At 54.6% G+C, this 14,820-nt stretch overlaps 4 protein-coding genes across 19 annotated transcripts in view; 2 read left to right on the top strand and 2 right to left on the bottom strand.

Moving 5' to 3' along the window:
- Positions 1-6: 6 nt before the first annotated feature.
- On the bottom strand, positions 7-9,372 carry MBD6 (methyl-CpG binding domain protein 6). 13 transcript variants are annotated; one of them, XR_001110189.2, is made up of 14 exons: positions 5,996-6,892; positions 5,681-5,817; positions 5,280-5,382; positions 4,991-5,153; positions 3,727-4,764; positions 2,890-3,551; positions 2,457-2,610; positions 2,104-2,273; positions 1,567-1,983; positions 1,409-1,476; positions 1,123-1,186; positions 807-976; positions 476-539; positions 7-221 (listed from the first exon to the last, which is right to left on the bottom strand). XR_001110189.2 is itself a non-coding variant. In XM_012469745.2 (13 exons), the coding sequence occupies exons 3-13, from the start codon at positions 5,791-5,793 to the stop codon at positions 902-904; spliced, it is 3,027 nt and encodes a 1,008-aa protein (XP_012325168.2). In that variant the 5' UTR covers positions 5,794-5,817; positions 5,996-6,059; positions 9,344-9,372; the 3' UTR covers positions 7-901. The 13 variants fall into 13 exon arrangements, 9 of the variants coding, with proteins under 9 accessions (XP_012325168.2, XP_012325174.2, XP_012325167.2 ...); XR_010342998.1 differs by having other exon boundaries at positions 476-976; XR_010342999.1 differs by having other exon boundaries at positions 7-539.
- A 238-nt stretch (positions 9,373-9,610) lies between these two features.
- On the top strand, positions 9,611-13,177 carry LOC135268109 (DDIT3 upstream open reading frame protein). Of its 2 annotated transcripts, none has more exons than XM_012469742.3 (3): positions 9,611-9,673; positions 12,031-12,078; positions 13,138-13,177. In XM_012469742.3, exons 1-2 carry the CDS (start codon positions 9,611-9,613, stop codon positions 12,070-12,072), a joined length of 105 nt encoding a protein of 34 aa, XP_012325165.2. In that variant the 3' UTR covers positions 12,073-12,078; positions 13,138-13,177. The 2 variants fall into 2 exon arrangements, with proteins under 2 accessions (XP_012325165.2, XP_064233347.1); XM_064377277.1 differs by lacking the exon at positions 13,138-13,177 and adding an exon at positions 12,979-13,061.
- Positions 13,156-13,977, top strand: DDIT3 (DNA damage inducible transcript 3). The gene is made up of 2 exons (XM_012469741.3): positions 13,156-13,293; positions 13,383-13,977. Exons 1-2 carry the CDS (start codon positions 13,156-13,158, stop codon positions 13,752-13,754), a joined length of 510 nt encoding a protein of 169 aa, XP_012325164.2. The 3' UTR covers positions 13,755-13,977.
- MARS1 (methionyl-tRNA synthetase 1) overlaps positions 13,914-14,820 on the bottom strand; it is a 30,196-nt gene continuing 29,289 nt past the window's right edge. For 2 of the 3 annotated variants that reach the window (XM_012469728.3, XM_012469729.3), the window contains exons 20-23: positions 14,583-14,654; positions 14,416-14,439; positions 14,234-14,326; positions 13,914-14,136 (exon numbers count right to left, since the gene is read on the bottom strand). In XM_012469728.3, the coding sequence (XP_012325151.1) occupies positions 13,990-14,136; positions 14,234-14,326; positions 14,416-14,439; positions 14,583-14,654 (336 nt within the window). In that variant the 3' untranslated portion in view covers positions 13,914-13,989. The remainder of the gene's footprint in view (positions 14,137-14,233; positions 14,327-14,415; positions 14,440-14,582; positions 14,655-14,820) is intronic. The other variant, XM_012469730.2, reaches the window with a different exon arrangement.

Here is a 14,820-nt window from a genome sequence, read left to right as displayed (position 1 = left end):
CAGAGCCAGAGTTTCAAAATATTCTCATCTGTTAAATTAAGAGTGTCTCCCATAGAAAAGCAGGGGAGGCCCCACAGGGCAAGTACAAAACAGAATTAAAACTCCCAAGGGTCTTGTCTTTACAAAAGAAAAGGCAGGAGGCAGCCCCTGGACAGCTGGTCATGCTGGCCGCTCCGGTTGGACCACGTTGCATAATCCTCAGTCGCATCATCACAACGTCTCTGAGCGTTTTGATGGGGGGAGAAGGGGCAGTGTAGTGTGTATGGGAGGAGAGGCCCAGAGGGCTCTTTGCCCCCTTACCCCCTTTTTATATCCCAGAGGAAAGCGGGGGGAACCTGGCTACACCTTGAATTGAGGCTATGTGTTTCAAACCTGGGGACAGGGTAAGAGGGGATCTGTGCTTTGAGCAACCTGAGCCAGAGGCAGAGGGGTGTTGGGGGTAAAGGGAGGATGCATGATGCTTATTGCTTTGTACCTTTCACTGGGAAGGAGGGCAGCAGCCAACAGTAGCTCACAGGTTTGTAAACTGAGCCTGTTGGCTTTAAGAAGGGAGGCAATGAAGTCGAATTAAATATAAAAGAGTCATTTGTGCAAAAATAACTTAAACAAATAAAAGACCTGGGGAAGGGGGTGTTCCCCTTAGCGCCTGGTGGGGAGAGGGCCATATACCACCCCCCCCAGGCCTTTTCAGTGACATGGCTTCAGGGGGGGAGGGGGTGAACTTCCCTACCCCCTGCAATGGCTCAGGATGGGACTGTAGGGGAAGGGGTTGCATTTGTGCTCTGAGTGGGGAGTAGTGCCCCCACCCACTGTCCACAGGTGCAGGTGGCTGGCAAGGGCTCCCAAGGCTCAGCACTCAGCTCTCCCCAATCAGGGTCAGATCCAGCTCCAGGTATGGCTGCTATGGGGCCAGTTTCCTCCTCTTGTTTTTGGCAGGACGGCCAGGGCGGGCCCGGGGAGGCAGAGGGACAGCTGCCTAATACCAGATGGGAAGTTGAAAGAAATGGTCAGTTGCTAGGTATCAGGAAGTCTTCTTTTCTCCCCACTCCCTCTAACCCTCCTTTTCTCCTGCTGCCTCATCCCTTACATCCTACCCATACACCCACCCACCCACACACTTACTCGGGCTGTAGGGCTGGGTTCCAACATAATGTCCTGGCGGGAGCTATTGCTGTTCCGGGTAGGGCTGCAATAAGGGCACAGATGATCAGGAACAGCTCCCAAGCACCAGGTGAATTTCAGAAGTTTGGGTGGGAAACTTTCTACATTTGGATAGTAAAGGCATAATATCCTTATTCATATTCAAGTGTCTGCCCTTTTGAAAACCAAGCCAGTATTTGGACATTAGAACTGTCCATACCAAAAAGTAGTAGGCAAAGGCCAGTACTGTAGTAGGCCCAACACTCACTTGTATTTTCTCCTCCGGCCACGACGAGACTTTCTGACTACTCCCGGGGGCACCTGAGAAAAGATGGACTGTGTGTGTGGGAAAGTTAGAAACAGGTACCACAGCCCCAGCCTTTCCTCAGAGCCCCTGAGCCCAGACCACTATCACTCTACACTCACCTTAAGGTCCTCAGAATGGGGCCCGGGAGGGGGTGGGTCCTTGGGCTCAGCACCCCCTTCAGCCAGCTCCCCATTATGCTGCCAGTGGTGGGTTCTTCTTGGGGACCTTTCCATTTGTCCATTGAAGCCACCACGTGTCCCCCATTTGAGGGCCAGTCGGCCAGGCTCCCGCCGGCTGCCAGGCTTTCGGCCTCGGCCTGGCCTGGCCTCACCATTAATGCCCCTAAGTCCCCCTCCTCCCCTCCGGCCCCGTTTCCCTGACCCCCTCCCAGTGAGCAGCTCAGGGACTGGGGGGTCGGGAGAACCGTGGGGTGGGGCTAAGGCACTGAGGGGAGGCCGGGCAGGCTCTGGTTCGAGGGCTGAGGCGGGGCTCTCAGGGGGTAGACAGGGGGCTTCTGGCTGCTCTGGAGGGATCTGCTGGCAAAAAATAAGTTCTCAGTCAATCTCAAATACAGTCCCTCTTCTGCTCTCAGAAAGCCCTAAATTTCCAGTTTGAGAAAAATTATCTCCCTGACAAATATATGCCCACACCCTCACCTGGAGACTCTGTAGCAGGCAGGCTAGGGGACTAGAAGCCTCTGAGAGGGGTGGAGGAGCTCCACCCCCAGGGAGGAGCTGCAGCCCCAACTGGCCAGAGAGAAGAGGGCCAGGAGGCTGCAACAGGCTGGGGAGGGCTCCAGGGCTGCTGGTCAGTGAAGACAGGTCACCTGTTAAGAAATTATAGTCAGGGGTCTCTCCCTAGGCAAACCAAGGCTGAGCAGACCCTACTATTCTCGTTAGGCTTTATCCAGTGGCCAAAGACTTTTCCCCCAATTTATTAAGCCTCTACTCCCAAGTTTTACTGCTGCTTTTTCACACCAAGAGAGTGAATTCACACTCCTCAGACTCACCCAGCAGGCTGGCACCCAGCAGAGGGCTAAGGAGTTGGGGGGGTCTCCCTGAGTTGGAGGGGGCCTTGCCCAGAGAGGAGGCCCCCGGGTCAGTAGTTGCCGTGGTGACACTGGAGGTAGGTGGTCCAGGTTGGGGGGCACTCAGGACACAGGGCTAAGAAAAAAGAATGATTCTAACACTTACATGTGTAAAATACTCAACAAATTGATAATGCTTTCACATCCACTATCTGACTGAAGCCTCAAGTGAGATGGGCCATGCTTATTAAATACACACCCAATTCTTACAGCCATCCTACCCCCAGCCAAGAACTAAGGCCTCCCCAAAGGCCCCAAGGAAGAACTCAGGAATGAAACTGAAAGCTTTTGATTCCCAGCTCCCATCTCTCATTCTACGTCCTGTTTTGTCCAACCTACTCACCCCCATCCTCACCTGGGGGGTTGTCCCCGAAGGGGGATCCAGGCTGGCAGCCAGCAGCGCAGAATTTAAAGCTATGAGGGTAGGGGGGGCTGAAAGTGGCGGGAAAAGTAGGGGGGGCAGGTCTCCCAAGCCTGAAAATGGCTCCCCACTGGGACCCCCGGCTCCCTCTGCAGATCCCTCCCCATCCCCAGCTGTGGGGCCCAGAGCCAACAGGGGCAGGAAGGAGGCAAGGAGGTTGCTGGGAGGTGCTGAAGGAGGTGGAAGAAGGTCTGAAGGTGGTGGAGGAAGCAAGGAAGCCACCAAAAGCGAAGGCCCTTCAGGCTCTCCTGGGGCTAGGGGAGGACCAGGTCCTCCTGGTGGGGGTAGCAGGGGCTCAGGGGGAGGTTGTCCTCCTCCCCCAGCCAGCACGCCAAATAAACTGTGGTTGAGCAATGGAGAAGGTGGAGGCTGCCCCAGACTCAGAGGGAGAGGCAAGGCCCCGAGCATCCCAGGGAAGCCAGCTCCACTCAGCGCCAGGCCCTGCTCAGGGCTGGGGAAAGGGAAAGCCTCTCCACCAGCCAGGGGAGGCAGAGGGCAGGCTGGGCCCGCCCCCATCCCCAGCCCTTCAGATGGGCTTTGAAGCACAGGGCTGGGGACTACCGGGGCTTTGGAGGCAGCTGGTGGGGCAGGGGCACCTGTAAAAGAGGACAGAAATTTAGCTCAAGAGAGGCCCCTTCTACCATCACCCAAAGAAGCCAGCCTCCAGCCCCCAACCCAGAAAACCCTCAAAGAGCTCTCTGAACATTCCCCTAAATGCCTTGGCTGCCTCTTTCCAGCCAGGATGGGAAAAGCTCCGTAACACTCACATACCTGGCACACTGCTGAGGCTGCCACTGGTGGTCCCAGGCAGGGAGGGCTGAATGGGGTGCCTGGGCTGGGGAGGGCTCCCTGAGGAGAGGGTTGGGGGAGGAGGAAGGTGTGCATCTGACCCCAAAAGGTTAAAGCTTCCATCAGAGTGGGAAGGGCCAGGGGTGGGGAGTCCCAGCAGGGACAGCACAGAAGGGAGAATTGGTTGGGATGGCTCCGGGAGAGAAAAGGGTGGGGGTACAGGAGCAGGGGCTCGAGGACGGCTCCGTCTAGGGGTTTGAGGGCCTCTCCCTTCTAGCAATCGAAATACAGTAGGGGGTCTGCGGGGACGACGCTGAGAGGGACGAAGTGATGAGTGGGAAGCTGAGGGCGCCTGGGCACGGGGCCTTCGGCCCTGTAAAGTGCTGGGAGGGAGTAGTGGGGGATGCTGTGCCTTGGCCGCTGCAGAAAGTAGGCTGCTAGCAAGGAAGGGGGGTGCCCCAGGCCCCTCCACTGTGGGGGCCCCTCCCAGGGGCCCCAAGACCAGGGGCAGGTGCATAGTGGCTGAAGACACTGGTGGCTGACTGGCAGGACCAGGGTGGGCAGGAAGATTATTGCTCGGGGGCAGGGGAGGAGGTGTTAAGGCATCACTACAGTGGAAGAGAGGAGGGTCTGAAGGTGGAGAGGAGGAGGCATGAGGGGCCGGAGGAGAGCCCAGGTCAGAGGGCACCAGGCTGGATCTGAGGGCAGCTCCCCAGTTGTATGAGGGAGCATTGAGGCTGATAGCCGGTGGAGGAGGTGGGGCTGGAGAGGGGGCATTGCCCCTTGGGAGGAAACAGGGGCTGCTACTGCCCCCAGAAGGGACTGGATCAGGAAGCCTTGGTGGGAAAAGCCCCCCAGGGCCTGCTAAAGTGGGGAAGGCCTGGGAAACTGAGGGTGGTTCTGGGGGAAGGGAGCCAGGACCCCCATTAAGTGGAGTTGTAGGAGGAACTCGACAGGGAGGGCGGGCAGAGGGGGGCCCTGGGGACACAGTGTGGAACATTTGGGGGCTCGCTCCCTCTCCTGCAATAAATGAAAAATGAAGAGTCAGTCTGTGGCTCCCCCTCCAAAAACTTTGTCTTCTCTAGTCCCATCTCCCACAAGTTCCCAACCTCCCTATTCCCCCCTCTCACCATGCAGCTCCCCATCCACTCCCCTTTCTTTTTGCCCCTCTCATGGAGCTTCCCACCACCAGCCTTCCAAGCCCTTAGGTTTTCCTTGGTCTTCTATAAAGTGGCATAAGACTCACCAGGAGAAGAGTGTGAGCAGGTGGTCTCCATACTGCGGTACAGAGTTGCCATAGCAACAGCTTTCCGCCGGTGGTTGCACAGCTTGGTCATGTCCTCCTCTGATGCCGGCCCCACCCCAGCCCCACCCAGGGTCACCGGGGCCAAAGGGTCAAAGTTGAAAACCTGTAAGGTGGAAGGCACAGGGACCGTGAGGGGCTGGAATCTGTGAGAAGAGCTAACTTGGTCAGTGATGTGCATTTAGTCTTTCAGCTTATCTCTGTATTCTCAGGCACCCCTCACCACTCTGACCTTGGGGACATTAAGCGGACACTCCAGACCGCATTTGCAGGTCCCATCGCTGAGGAGGTAGCTCCGGGTTTGCTCCAAGGAAGACAGCTCTGTGCCACTTGGACTGGGAGAGGACAGGGTCAGAGGACATGGGGTTAGCAGGCAGTGAATCAGGCAATACTCCTAAAGCACAGGGCCTAAGTTACAGATCCTCCTAGAAGAACGGAGGGTAAGGAATGTGGGAAGACATGGAAAGAGGGAGAATGGATTCAAAGGCCCAGAGCTACAGAAAGCAAAAAGGCTGAGGAAGGGGAAGGGAGAGGAGCAATTGGGAACCAGAGAGCTGGGCTGAAGGAGAGGCAGAAGAAAGAAAACCCGGGCAACTGGAGTGGCAGAGCTTGGGGAACTGTGAAGATCCATACCTGATGTAGAGCACAGCACCCTCTCGCACACAGCGCTGCCAGCCAATGGGGACAGATGTGGCCACAGGGCCCCCAGCTCTGTCTGCTCCACTGCTCTCATTGCCCCCATTCATTGTGTGTAATCAGCTCCCGCGTGCCTGATAACACAGACATCCATGTAGGCACTAGGAGGATTAAACTGGGTGAGGTACCTGAGGGAGGACTCCAGGAAGGCAAAGGTTGTGGGGAGACCCAAGAAAACTCAGGGAAAGCCCCAGAGGAGCAAAGGGAACCCCTCAGAGAGCTAGGAGGGAACTGCCGTATCACCATCGCTACCTGAACATCTCTGCAAACATTGTGGGGTCCAGTCTAAAGCCGGGGCCACCAGCTTAGCCCACACCTGCAACGCAAGGAGAGAGATGGGACTGTGAGGAGTCTGCCCAACTCTGAAGAGCACCACAGCCCAGCATCCTCTCAAGAGAAAGATCCTCAACAACGTGAGGTAAGTGCCTATTAAGACCTGAGGGATCTGCTGGTTGAGTCTACAGCCATCCTTTCCAAGCCCAGTCCCTAGGGACCAGAGGGTCAGAGCCTCATCTCCCAGATACCAAGAAAGTCTAGCCCAATTCTTAGACATATGAAGGGCAAGGCCTCCGTCCATTCGTAATAGAAGACTTCAACCAGGATTATGGGCACGTTCCCATAGTACTAGGCCACTAGGAAGTTTCCCAGAGTTTCTGGCTCCTGCTGTTCCCTACCCAGGAAGATCATATAAAAAGTACAGATTGCCCCATAGGTCACCAGGCAATTGTCCAACTGCCCCGCTGGGGTGGTACCAGCAGAACTCCCCTCATGCCTGCTCCATCAGACAATCACTAATCTAGCTCATACGGGTCTTAAGAGGTAAGGATCACAGCTCAGTCTTCTCCCAGGATCCTGAGAAGCTCCTGATTCTCCCTCAAGCCTGAGGCAAAGGGATTCATAACCTCCTATCCCACTGGCTTCCGACTATCTCCAAGAGAGCTTCTCCGATAGGGACGTCCCTCCAACCTGCAGGTATCCTCCCCAGCCTCACCATCGCTCCCACCCCACACTGGCGGCTTCCAAACTTTCGCTCTCGTAACAAGGCGCCCTGTCACCCAGACTGCTTCCCTCAGCTTGAGGAGGAGGGGAAGGCGCACGAAGTAGGAAGGAACTTGGGGAGAGGGCGGGCGGAGGGTGGGCGAAGCACTGAGGGGAGGACGGTGAGGAAGGCAGAAGTCAGGCAGTAAAGAGGGAGAAGCAGCGGGGGCAGGTGAGGGCGGGGGAGTGGGGATGGGGCCGGGGAAAGGGGCCGAGAGGACGCGGAGGGGGCAGAGGATAGAGACTGGAGGGGAGGGGAGGGGAGGGGAGGGGGAGGGGCGGGGTGGGGGGGCCGGGCCCCACACTCACCGCGGCCCATGGTTCGGCCGGCCCCGCCCAGCGCAGTCGCGGCCCAGAGGGTGAGTGGGAGGGGGTGGGAGGAGGGTCGGTGGAGCCCGAGCCTCCGGTACGGCCCCGGCCGGTCCTAGCAGGAAGCGCTGCTGCCGCCGCCGCGGATCACCGAGCGGCCTCTCGCGCATGCGCCATGGGGGCCAGGGGCAGCCCTGGGGATTCCGTTCCCAGAAGGCACTGCGCAGGCTGCTGCCGCTGCTGCCGCCGCCGTCGTCGTCGCTGCCGCAGCCGCCGCCGCAGCCGCCGCCGCCTCCGCCGCTGCCCGGACGGGAGAGGGGCGGGGCCGGGCCCCCGCCCAGCGGACAGCGACGAGCCAACTGGAGGGGCTGCAGTGCGCATGCGGGAGCGCGCCTACCCCTCCCCCACAACCCCCCATTAATCCCCAAGAGAACAAACACCCCACGCGGCCCCCCCGCGCTCCGCGGAAGGATCTGCGCCTCTTCCCAGGCCACTGGTGGCCAATCCCAGCCCTCCTCTGGGAGGGGCCCTTTCCAAAGCCACAATCTGTTGCGGGAGCCAGGAATGCCAGGTCCGGGAGGGGCCAGCCCCGAAAGATGAAAGTCGCGACTTGCCCTGCCCCGCCTCAAAAGCTTCCCGGGTAGGGTGCTGGGACTTGACCCGCCTCCCCAGGTCAACATGTCACAACACGACCTCGGCCTGTCAAGTCACATGACCTCTGCCTGTCACTGACAACCTGGTCTGTCTTTAGGCCAGGAGACCATCTGGTCCAACCCCCCGACTACCCCCATTTTCATAGGGGAAAGGTCTGGAGCAACGGAGCAGCTTGACCAAAGACCTGTCACTGCCACCAATCCAGTCACAACCGGCCTTGTGACAGGTTCTGCTTAAACTCTGGCTGCCCACATAAGGGTATGACAGGATATGTAACAGGCCACCACATGGCCTCTGTTTTCAAGGCACAAGAAAAATACTTTGCATTCTGCGTGGTGCGTTTTACTTTTGTTCAAGTTGCCTCCAATTTCATGGTTCTCATTTTACCTTCACAACTCCTTATCTTTAATTTACAAACAAGGACGGTAAGATCCCTGGGCAGGTGAGGGGGAGTTGAGGCTAAAACCGCGGCTTGGGTTGGGTGTCCCCAGTCCAGGGCGGTCCTGCGCTGAAGTGCACTCACGTCCCAGGACGAGGCTCCACCGTAAATCTCGACCCAAACATCTAGGAGGCAGGTCTGTGCCGCGCTCCTCACAGCAGGGAGTCACAGGACTTGCTGTCTGGTACAGCCAGAGAGGGTCTTGGTCTTGGAGAAAGGCATAAGACTACCGTGGGGAAAAATAGGTGGCCAAACAGAATTGGGTCCACTGGGCAAAATATATGACTTCTGGCTTGCTGAGGACTTAGCAACTACAAGGTAAAAGTCACAGGCGCTGTTCTGAGAGAAGCGGAAAACGATTACCAAGGGATTACAGTACCTCTGCCCCTTTTGGGAGATTTACGGGGCTAGGAGACCACCTCCCCTCCACCCCCCCTTTTTTTTTTTTTTTGGTCAGACGTAGTCTCACTCTGTCACCCAGGCTGGAGTGCAGTGGCGCAGTCTCGGCTCACTGCAACCTCTCGCCTCCCGGGTTCAAGCGATTCTCCTGCCTCGACCTCCCGAGTAGCTGGGGTTACAGGCGCGCATCACCACACCCTGCTAATTTTTGTATTTTTAGTAGAGACGGGGATTTCACCATGTTGGTCAGGCTGATCTCGAACTCCTGACCTCAAGTGATCCGCTCGCCTCGGCCTCCCAAGGTGCTGGGATTACAGGCGTGAGCCACTGCGCCCGGCCAGGAGACCACTTTAAGAAGACTCGAGATGTCGACAATCCCGGTGGATGGATACCAACTTTCAAAGAAGTTCAAAAGGCCTATGTGCCCATTAGCTGGGAGGGGCCAAGGAAAATGGGAGTCCCTTAAGGTGGAGGTAAAACGGGGGACTAATGCTAGTGGGCGGAACAGCAGCTCCTGGGGTAGACGAGCGGCAAAGAGACTCCACACGGCCGACTAGGGCGGCCAAAGCTGATAGCCGTTGTGGCCGTTGGGCGCCGGGAGCTGGCGCCCCGCCCTCTCTCCCACCCTCCGCACCTCCCACCACCCTAGTTGTCCCCTGCGCGTGCGCGTGCAGACACCGGTTGCCAAACATTGCATCATCCCCGCCCCCCTTTCTTCCCCTCCCCCCCTACACTCCCCTCCGCGCGCGCGCATGACTCACCCACCGCCTCCGTGAAGCCTCGTGACCCAAAGCCACTTCCGGGTCCGACACTACGTCGACTCCCTAGCGGGAGAGAGCGACGGGGGCGGTGCCGCGGGCCTCCTGAGTGGCGGTTGCGAGGGACGAGGCGGGGCCAATGCCGGCGTGCCGCTTTCTGATTGGTGTATTTTTGGGTCCTGCCCCTGAGAGGAGGGCAAGGCCATGGTAAAAGATTACAGCTAGGCGCTCCCGAGGTCAGAGGCTTAAGTCTAAGGCACGGAAAATACCATGTTGAAGATGAGCGGGTGGCAGCGACAGAACCAAAATCAGAGCTGGAACCTGAGGAGAGAGGCGAGTACTGACTCCTATTTACCCTTTACCCTCCCGTCTCCTCAAAGTTGGGGCGTCCCCTCTTTAGGATTGGCCTCACCCCTCCACCGTGAAGTTAGAGACCGTCCGAGAGAGGGATGAGGAGAATCCCTTATTCTGGGGTAGTGCTTACAAACCAGTATTGTTTCGGACGACAGCGTCACTCCACTCCTGCCTGGAGCATGGGCCCTGCTTCGTACTGCTGGGCAAAGGGTCCTCGGCTGCCCTTGGGAAATTCATTCTCTCCCGTAGCCAACTACAGGCCACCTCGTTAGGCCTGTCCGGTGGGAGGCAGGGCAACAGGACACACCCCTGCTCTAAGGCTGGGTGATCATCGCTCAAGCCGTTTCCGCGGCTTCACCGCCAGTGGCCTTCTCCCTACCCCACCCCCAATCCTGTCTCAGCCTCAGCGCCTCTGGTGTTAGCATGGCCACTTCGGTAGCTGGGGCTCTACTGGACCCTGCAGGGGATAGGGGAACCCTGAGAAGACTGACATAAGCCTTTGGGAGGAGGGGTGCCGATGGACAGGGAGCGGTGTGTTTTCCCTTCGCCCTAGAGGTCTCTTAGCCTCCCGCACAAGAGAGCAGCCTGGATCTCTTGTGTGGGAGGCCACTTGGGGTCTCCCCAGGGTACCGCCCTTCCCTCGGGATTAGTCCCTGCCTCTTTACCCCGTCCCATCTCCCAGCTAATCTCTGTGTAACCATTGCATCAGGCCAGCCCCCTGTTTGGCTCTGCAGCCCTCTGACCTGAGGCTCCACTGCTGATGAAAGCCAAGTCCCACACACTGGAAGGCAAGGGAGGGTTCCCCAGGGAGGACAGCCCTGCAGAGAAATACTCTGGGCAATATTGCATCTCCAGTCCCTAGGGATCGCAGCTGCCGCTCTGCCTGTCCCTTTCCTGTAAGAGTGACTGGGGGGAATTTACCTGTTCATTCTTAACAAATACTTAATCAGGACCTACTGTGTGCCAAACAGTTTGGGGCTCAGGGTACATCCCTGAGCAAGAGGAAAAATAATCTCAGTGGGAGGCATACAGTAAACAAAAGTGCCATGGAGAACGCTAAAGTAGAGAAAGGAATGGAGAATGTTCAGGAAGGAAGTTACAGTTTTACTCAGGTGGTCAGGAATTACCTTAGGTAATCCTCTGCTCAAAACCCTCCAGTGACTTCCATGACATGAAATAGGAATTCACTGGAGGGTTTTGAGCAGAGGAATGACCTGTTTTAAAAGGCTCACCTAGGCAGCTGTATGATGAATAGATTTCAAGAGGGTTGGCAAGAGAAGAAATGGGGAGATCTTCTGCAGTCAGGAAGTTTCTGCAGTAACAGAGAGATGGTGGTAAATTGATCTAGATTGGCAACAATGGAATTAATGAGAAGTGTTTAGATTCTTCTAAGCAAAGGTTTTAAAAACTCATTTTTAAAGAATGAGTTAAGGGCTGGGCATGGTGGCTCTCGCCTGTAATCCTAGCACTTTGGGAGGCCAGAGGTGGGTGGATTATATGAGGGCAGCAGTTCAAGACCAGCCTGGCCAACATGGTGAAACCCCGTCACTACTAAAAATACAAAAAATAGCCAGGCATGGTAGTGCGTACCTGTAATCCCAGCTACTCGGGAGGCTGAGGGTGGAGAATTGCTTGAACCCAGGAGGTGGAGGTTGCAGTGAGCTGAGATTGCACCACTGCACTCCAACCTGGGCAAAAAGAGAGAGACTCTTGTCTCAAAAAAAAAAAAAAAAAAATTAAAACTTGCTAGTACTTTGGATTGGATTGCAGGGTATGAGAGAAGAGGAATAAAGGATGATAATCAAGGTTTTTGGCTTAAGCAACTAGAGTTGTCATCTACTGAGATGGGGATGACCTTGGAAGGGGAAAATCAGCAAGTTTGCCTTTGCACATGGTCTAAAAGTTGCCTTTAAGACATAAACAAAAAAATGGCAGGTAGGCAGCAGACAGCAGCATCCGAAGTTCTGGAAGAGGTCTAGACTGGAAATGTACATTTGGAGGATGTCAGTGTGGGAATGAAGTTAGGAAAATGCCACAGTTTGTTCCTTTTCCTGTAGTTTAGTCTTTATCCTGGCAGGTTTGAGGCCTGCCTTGAATTTAGAGAAAGCTGAGTTGGCCAGGACTTTGGTATTATGTAACCAGGACTACAAATGTCAGCAACTAAAAATAAAGGAAGTCAGGCCCTCTTCTGCCCTTGGAAATGGCTACAGGGACCATTAAGTATGTATACCCCACAAGACCAGAAGGAAGGACCTGTAGGAGGCTGGAGATAAAAGAAAAATGGGTTGCCTCTCCCCTTTCCAAAAATGGCTAACATTTCTCTTTGTTGCCCACAGTGTTCAAGGAGGAAGTGTATCTTCATACATCACCACACCTGAAAGCAGGTAAACTTAACCTGCCCTTTCCCAAAATGAAGTCCTAAGAGATGCTATTTAGACTCCTTTTGCTGAGAGACCCTAAGAGATTATGAAAAGACCGAGAAGATGGGAGAGGAGAGTTTGAATCTGAGCGATTCTCCTGGCTTGCTCCTAACATGGTGAACAAACCAGTTCTTAAAGAATGTCTTAATGGTGGCCGGGTGCAGTGGTTCACGCCTGTATTCCCAGCACTTTGGGAAGCCAAGGCAGGCACATCATGAGGTCAGGAGATCCAGACCATCCTGGCCAACATGGTGAAACCTCTTCTTTACTAAAAATACAAAAATTAGCTGGGCATGGTGGCGCACACCTGTAGTCCCAGTTACTTGGGAAGCTGAGGCAGAAGAATTGCTTGAACCCGGGAGGTGGAGGTTGTGCTGGGCTGAGATCGTGCCACTGCACTCCAGCCTGGCGACAGAGCAAGACTCCATTTCAAAAAAAAAAAAGTCTCCTAATGGAAAGGTGGTCCTCACAGAAAGCCCCAAGAAAGACAGGTCTGCCTTACCAGTCTTCAGTCCCCATTAAGGTTAAACTTTTACTAGTCCTCAGTCCCACTTGGGAATTCTATTGGTAGTTTTCAGGGGCAAGTACCAGGTCCTCTGTGCTCCCTTCTCCTGTGTGGGGAGCTCAGGCAAATAGTCCTTCAGCTCAGCCTAACCTTGATGAGGACTGAGGATTCTGACTAGTCCTCCAGATCTTCTAAGCATGGACATCTAGGCACTTTGCTTTTTCAAGTCCTGGGCAAAAGCAAGGCGGGAATATTAATATAGACTAACGGTTGGTAAATTTTAAAGGGCAGGATAGTAACTATTTAGATGTCAACAGTCCTATAGTCTCTAGCATGACTGTTCATCTCTGCCACTGCAGCATGAAAGCAGCCATAAACAATACGTTAATACACAGATGTGGCTGTGTTCCAGTACGACTTTATCTACAAAAACAGGCATCAGACCAGCTTGCCAACCTGTTTGCTACATGGAGCTTATTCCACCCACTCCCCATTACCCTGCAAATATGCTTTTCCAGACTGATCCAACTGCAGAGATGGCAGCTGAGTCATTGCCTTTCTCCTTTGGGACACTGTCCAGCTGGGAGCTGGAAGCCTGGTATGAGGACCTGCAAGAGGTCCTGTCTTCAGATGAAAATGGAGGTACCTATGTCTCACCTCCTGGAAATGAAGAGGTAAGAATGCTAGGCCTAAAGCTAAAGGGGGACTGTTATCTTTCCCTTCTCAACTAATATCTCTGCCCCGTTTCCTCATTTCCTTGAAGGAAGAATCAAAAACCTTCACCACTCTTGACCCTGCCTCTCTTGCTTGGCTGACTGAGGAGGAGCCAGGACCAGCAGGGATCACAAGCACCTCCCAGAGCCCTCGCTCTCCGGATTCCAGTCAGAGCTCCCTGGCTCAGGAGGAAGAGGAGGAAGACCAAGGGAGAAACAGGAAACGGAAACAGAGTGGCCACTCACCAGCCCGGGCTGGAAAGCAACGCATGAAGGAGAAAGAACAGGAGAATGAAAGGAAAGTGGCACAGCTAGCTGAAGAGAATGAGCGGCTCAAGCAGGAAATCGAGCGCCTGACCAGGGAAGTAGAGGTGACCCGGCGAGCTCTGATTGACCGAATGGTGAATCTGCACCAAGCATGAACAGTTGGGACCATCACTCCCCAACCCGGACCACACTATCCACTTTTCTCAGAAGTGGCTACTGACCACCCTCTCACTAGTGCCAATGATGTGACCCTCCATACCACATATTCAGGGGGGAGGCTTGGAGTTAGTTAGACGAAAGGAAAGGGTCTCAGCTTGTATATACATATTGCATATTTATTTATTACTGTCCCTATCTATTAAAAGTGACTTTCTATGAGCCAAGGGTCTTTTACTTTTTCTTCTTGCTTTTAGGGGCTTCAGGGGGTTTCCCCTCAGCTACAGCCAACTGTTTCTTTAGATCCAAGAGTTTAGCCACCTCCGCAGCAACCTGGTTCTTGTCTGCCTTTTGTGCTTTCAGTTCTCGAACAATGTTGCCCTAAGATAAAGGGGGTGGGAAGAATAACAGTGAGGCAAGAAAAAGACCTATTTAGTATTCTGCTTTTCCAGTCTCCCACAGGGCTTAAGCTTCATACCTGTTTTGTCACTTCATCCATCAGTGCTTGTATCTGCTGGGGCCCGGCTGTTGTGCCAGTCTCTGCAACTGCTGGCTTCGGGGACGTTTTTGCCTGGAGGAGAACAACAAAGTTATCACCAGCTACCATATATATCCCCTAACCTCCAGTTTTATACAGCATCTCAGACGGAAAGTGATTACCTTTAAGTCGAGGGTCTCTTCTAGCTAAGACAGGAAAGAGAAACTGTAAGTGAGGAAGTGGCAGGGCCAAAAGATGGAAAGAGTGATGGGTAAGGACTACTTAGGGAAAGTAAGGAAGCGATGCTGTGGCTGCTGTGGAGCGAGAGCACAGCCTTTAGCTTTCTCACCTGGCCCCCTCCAAAGCGCTGCCTCAAACTTTCAATCTGGTCATTTTCCAATTTTTGGAACAAGGGACTGACCTGTAAAAAAAAAAAAAAGGAGTTCCAGAACAACACTGGAATAACTCAGAGCATAACACTGAGACAGATACAGACTCTACCTGACTATATACGTAGAGTCCTATATAGTCCCTCCAACCCCAATCTCTGATGTGTTTTGGAAAAAATAAGCATAACCCTGAGCTAA

This window comes from Aotus nancymaae, unplaced genomic scaffold (genome assembly GCF_030222135.1).
Source record: "Aotus nancymaae isolate 86718 unplaced genomic scaffold, 86718_ANA_hifiasm-v0.15.2.pri h1tg000016l, whole genome shotgun sequence".
Taxonomy (NCBI): Eukaryota; Metazoa; Chordata; class Mammalia; order Primates; family Aotidae; genus Aotus; species Aotus nancymaae.
The sequence above is the reverse complement of the archived record's forward strand: the minus strand, read 5'-3'. Positions and strand labels throughout refer to the sequence as shown.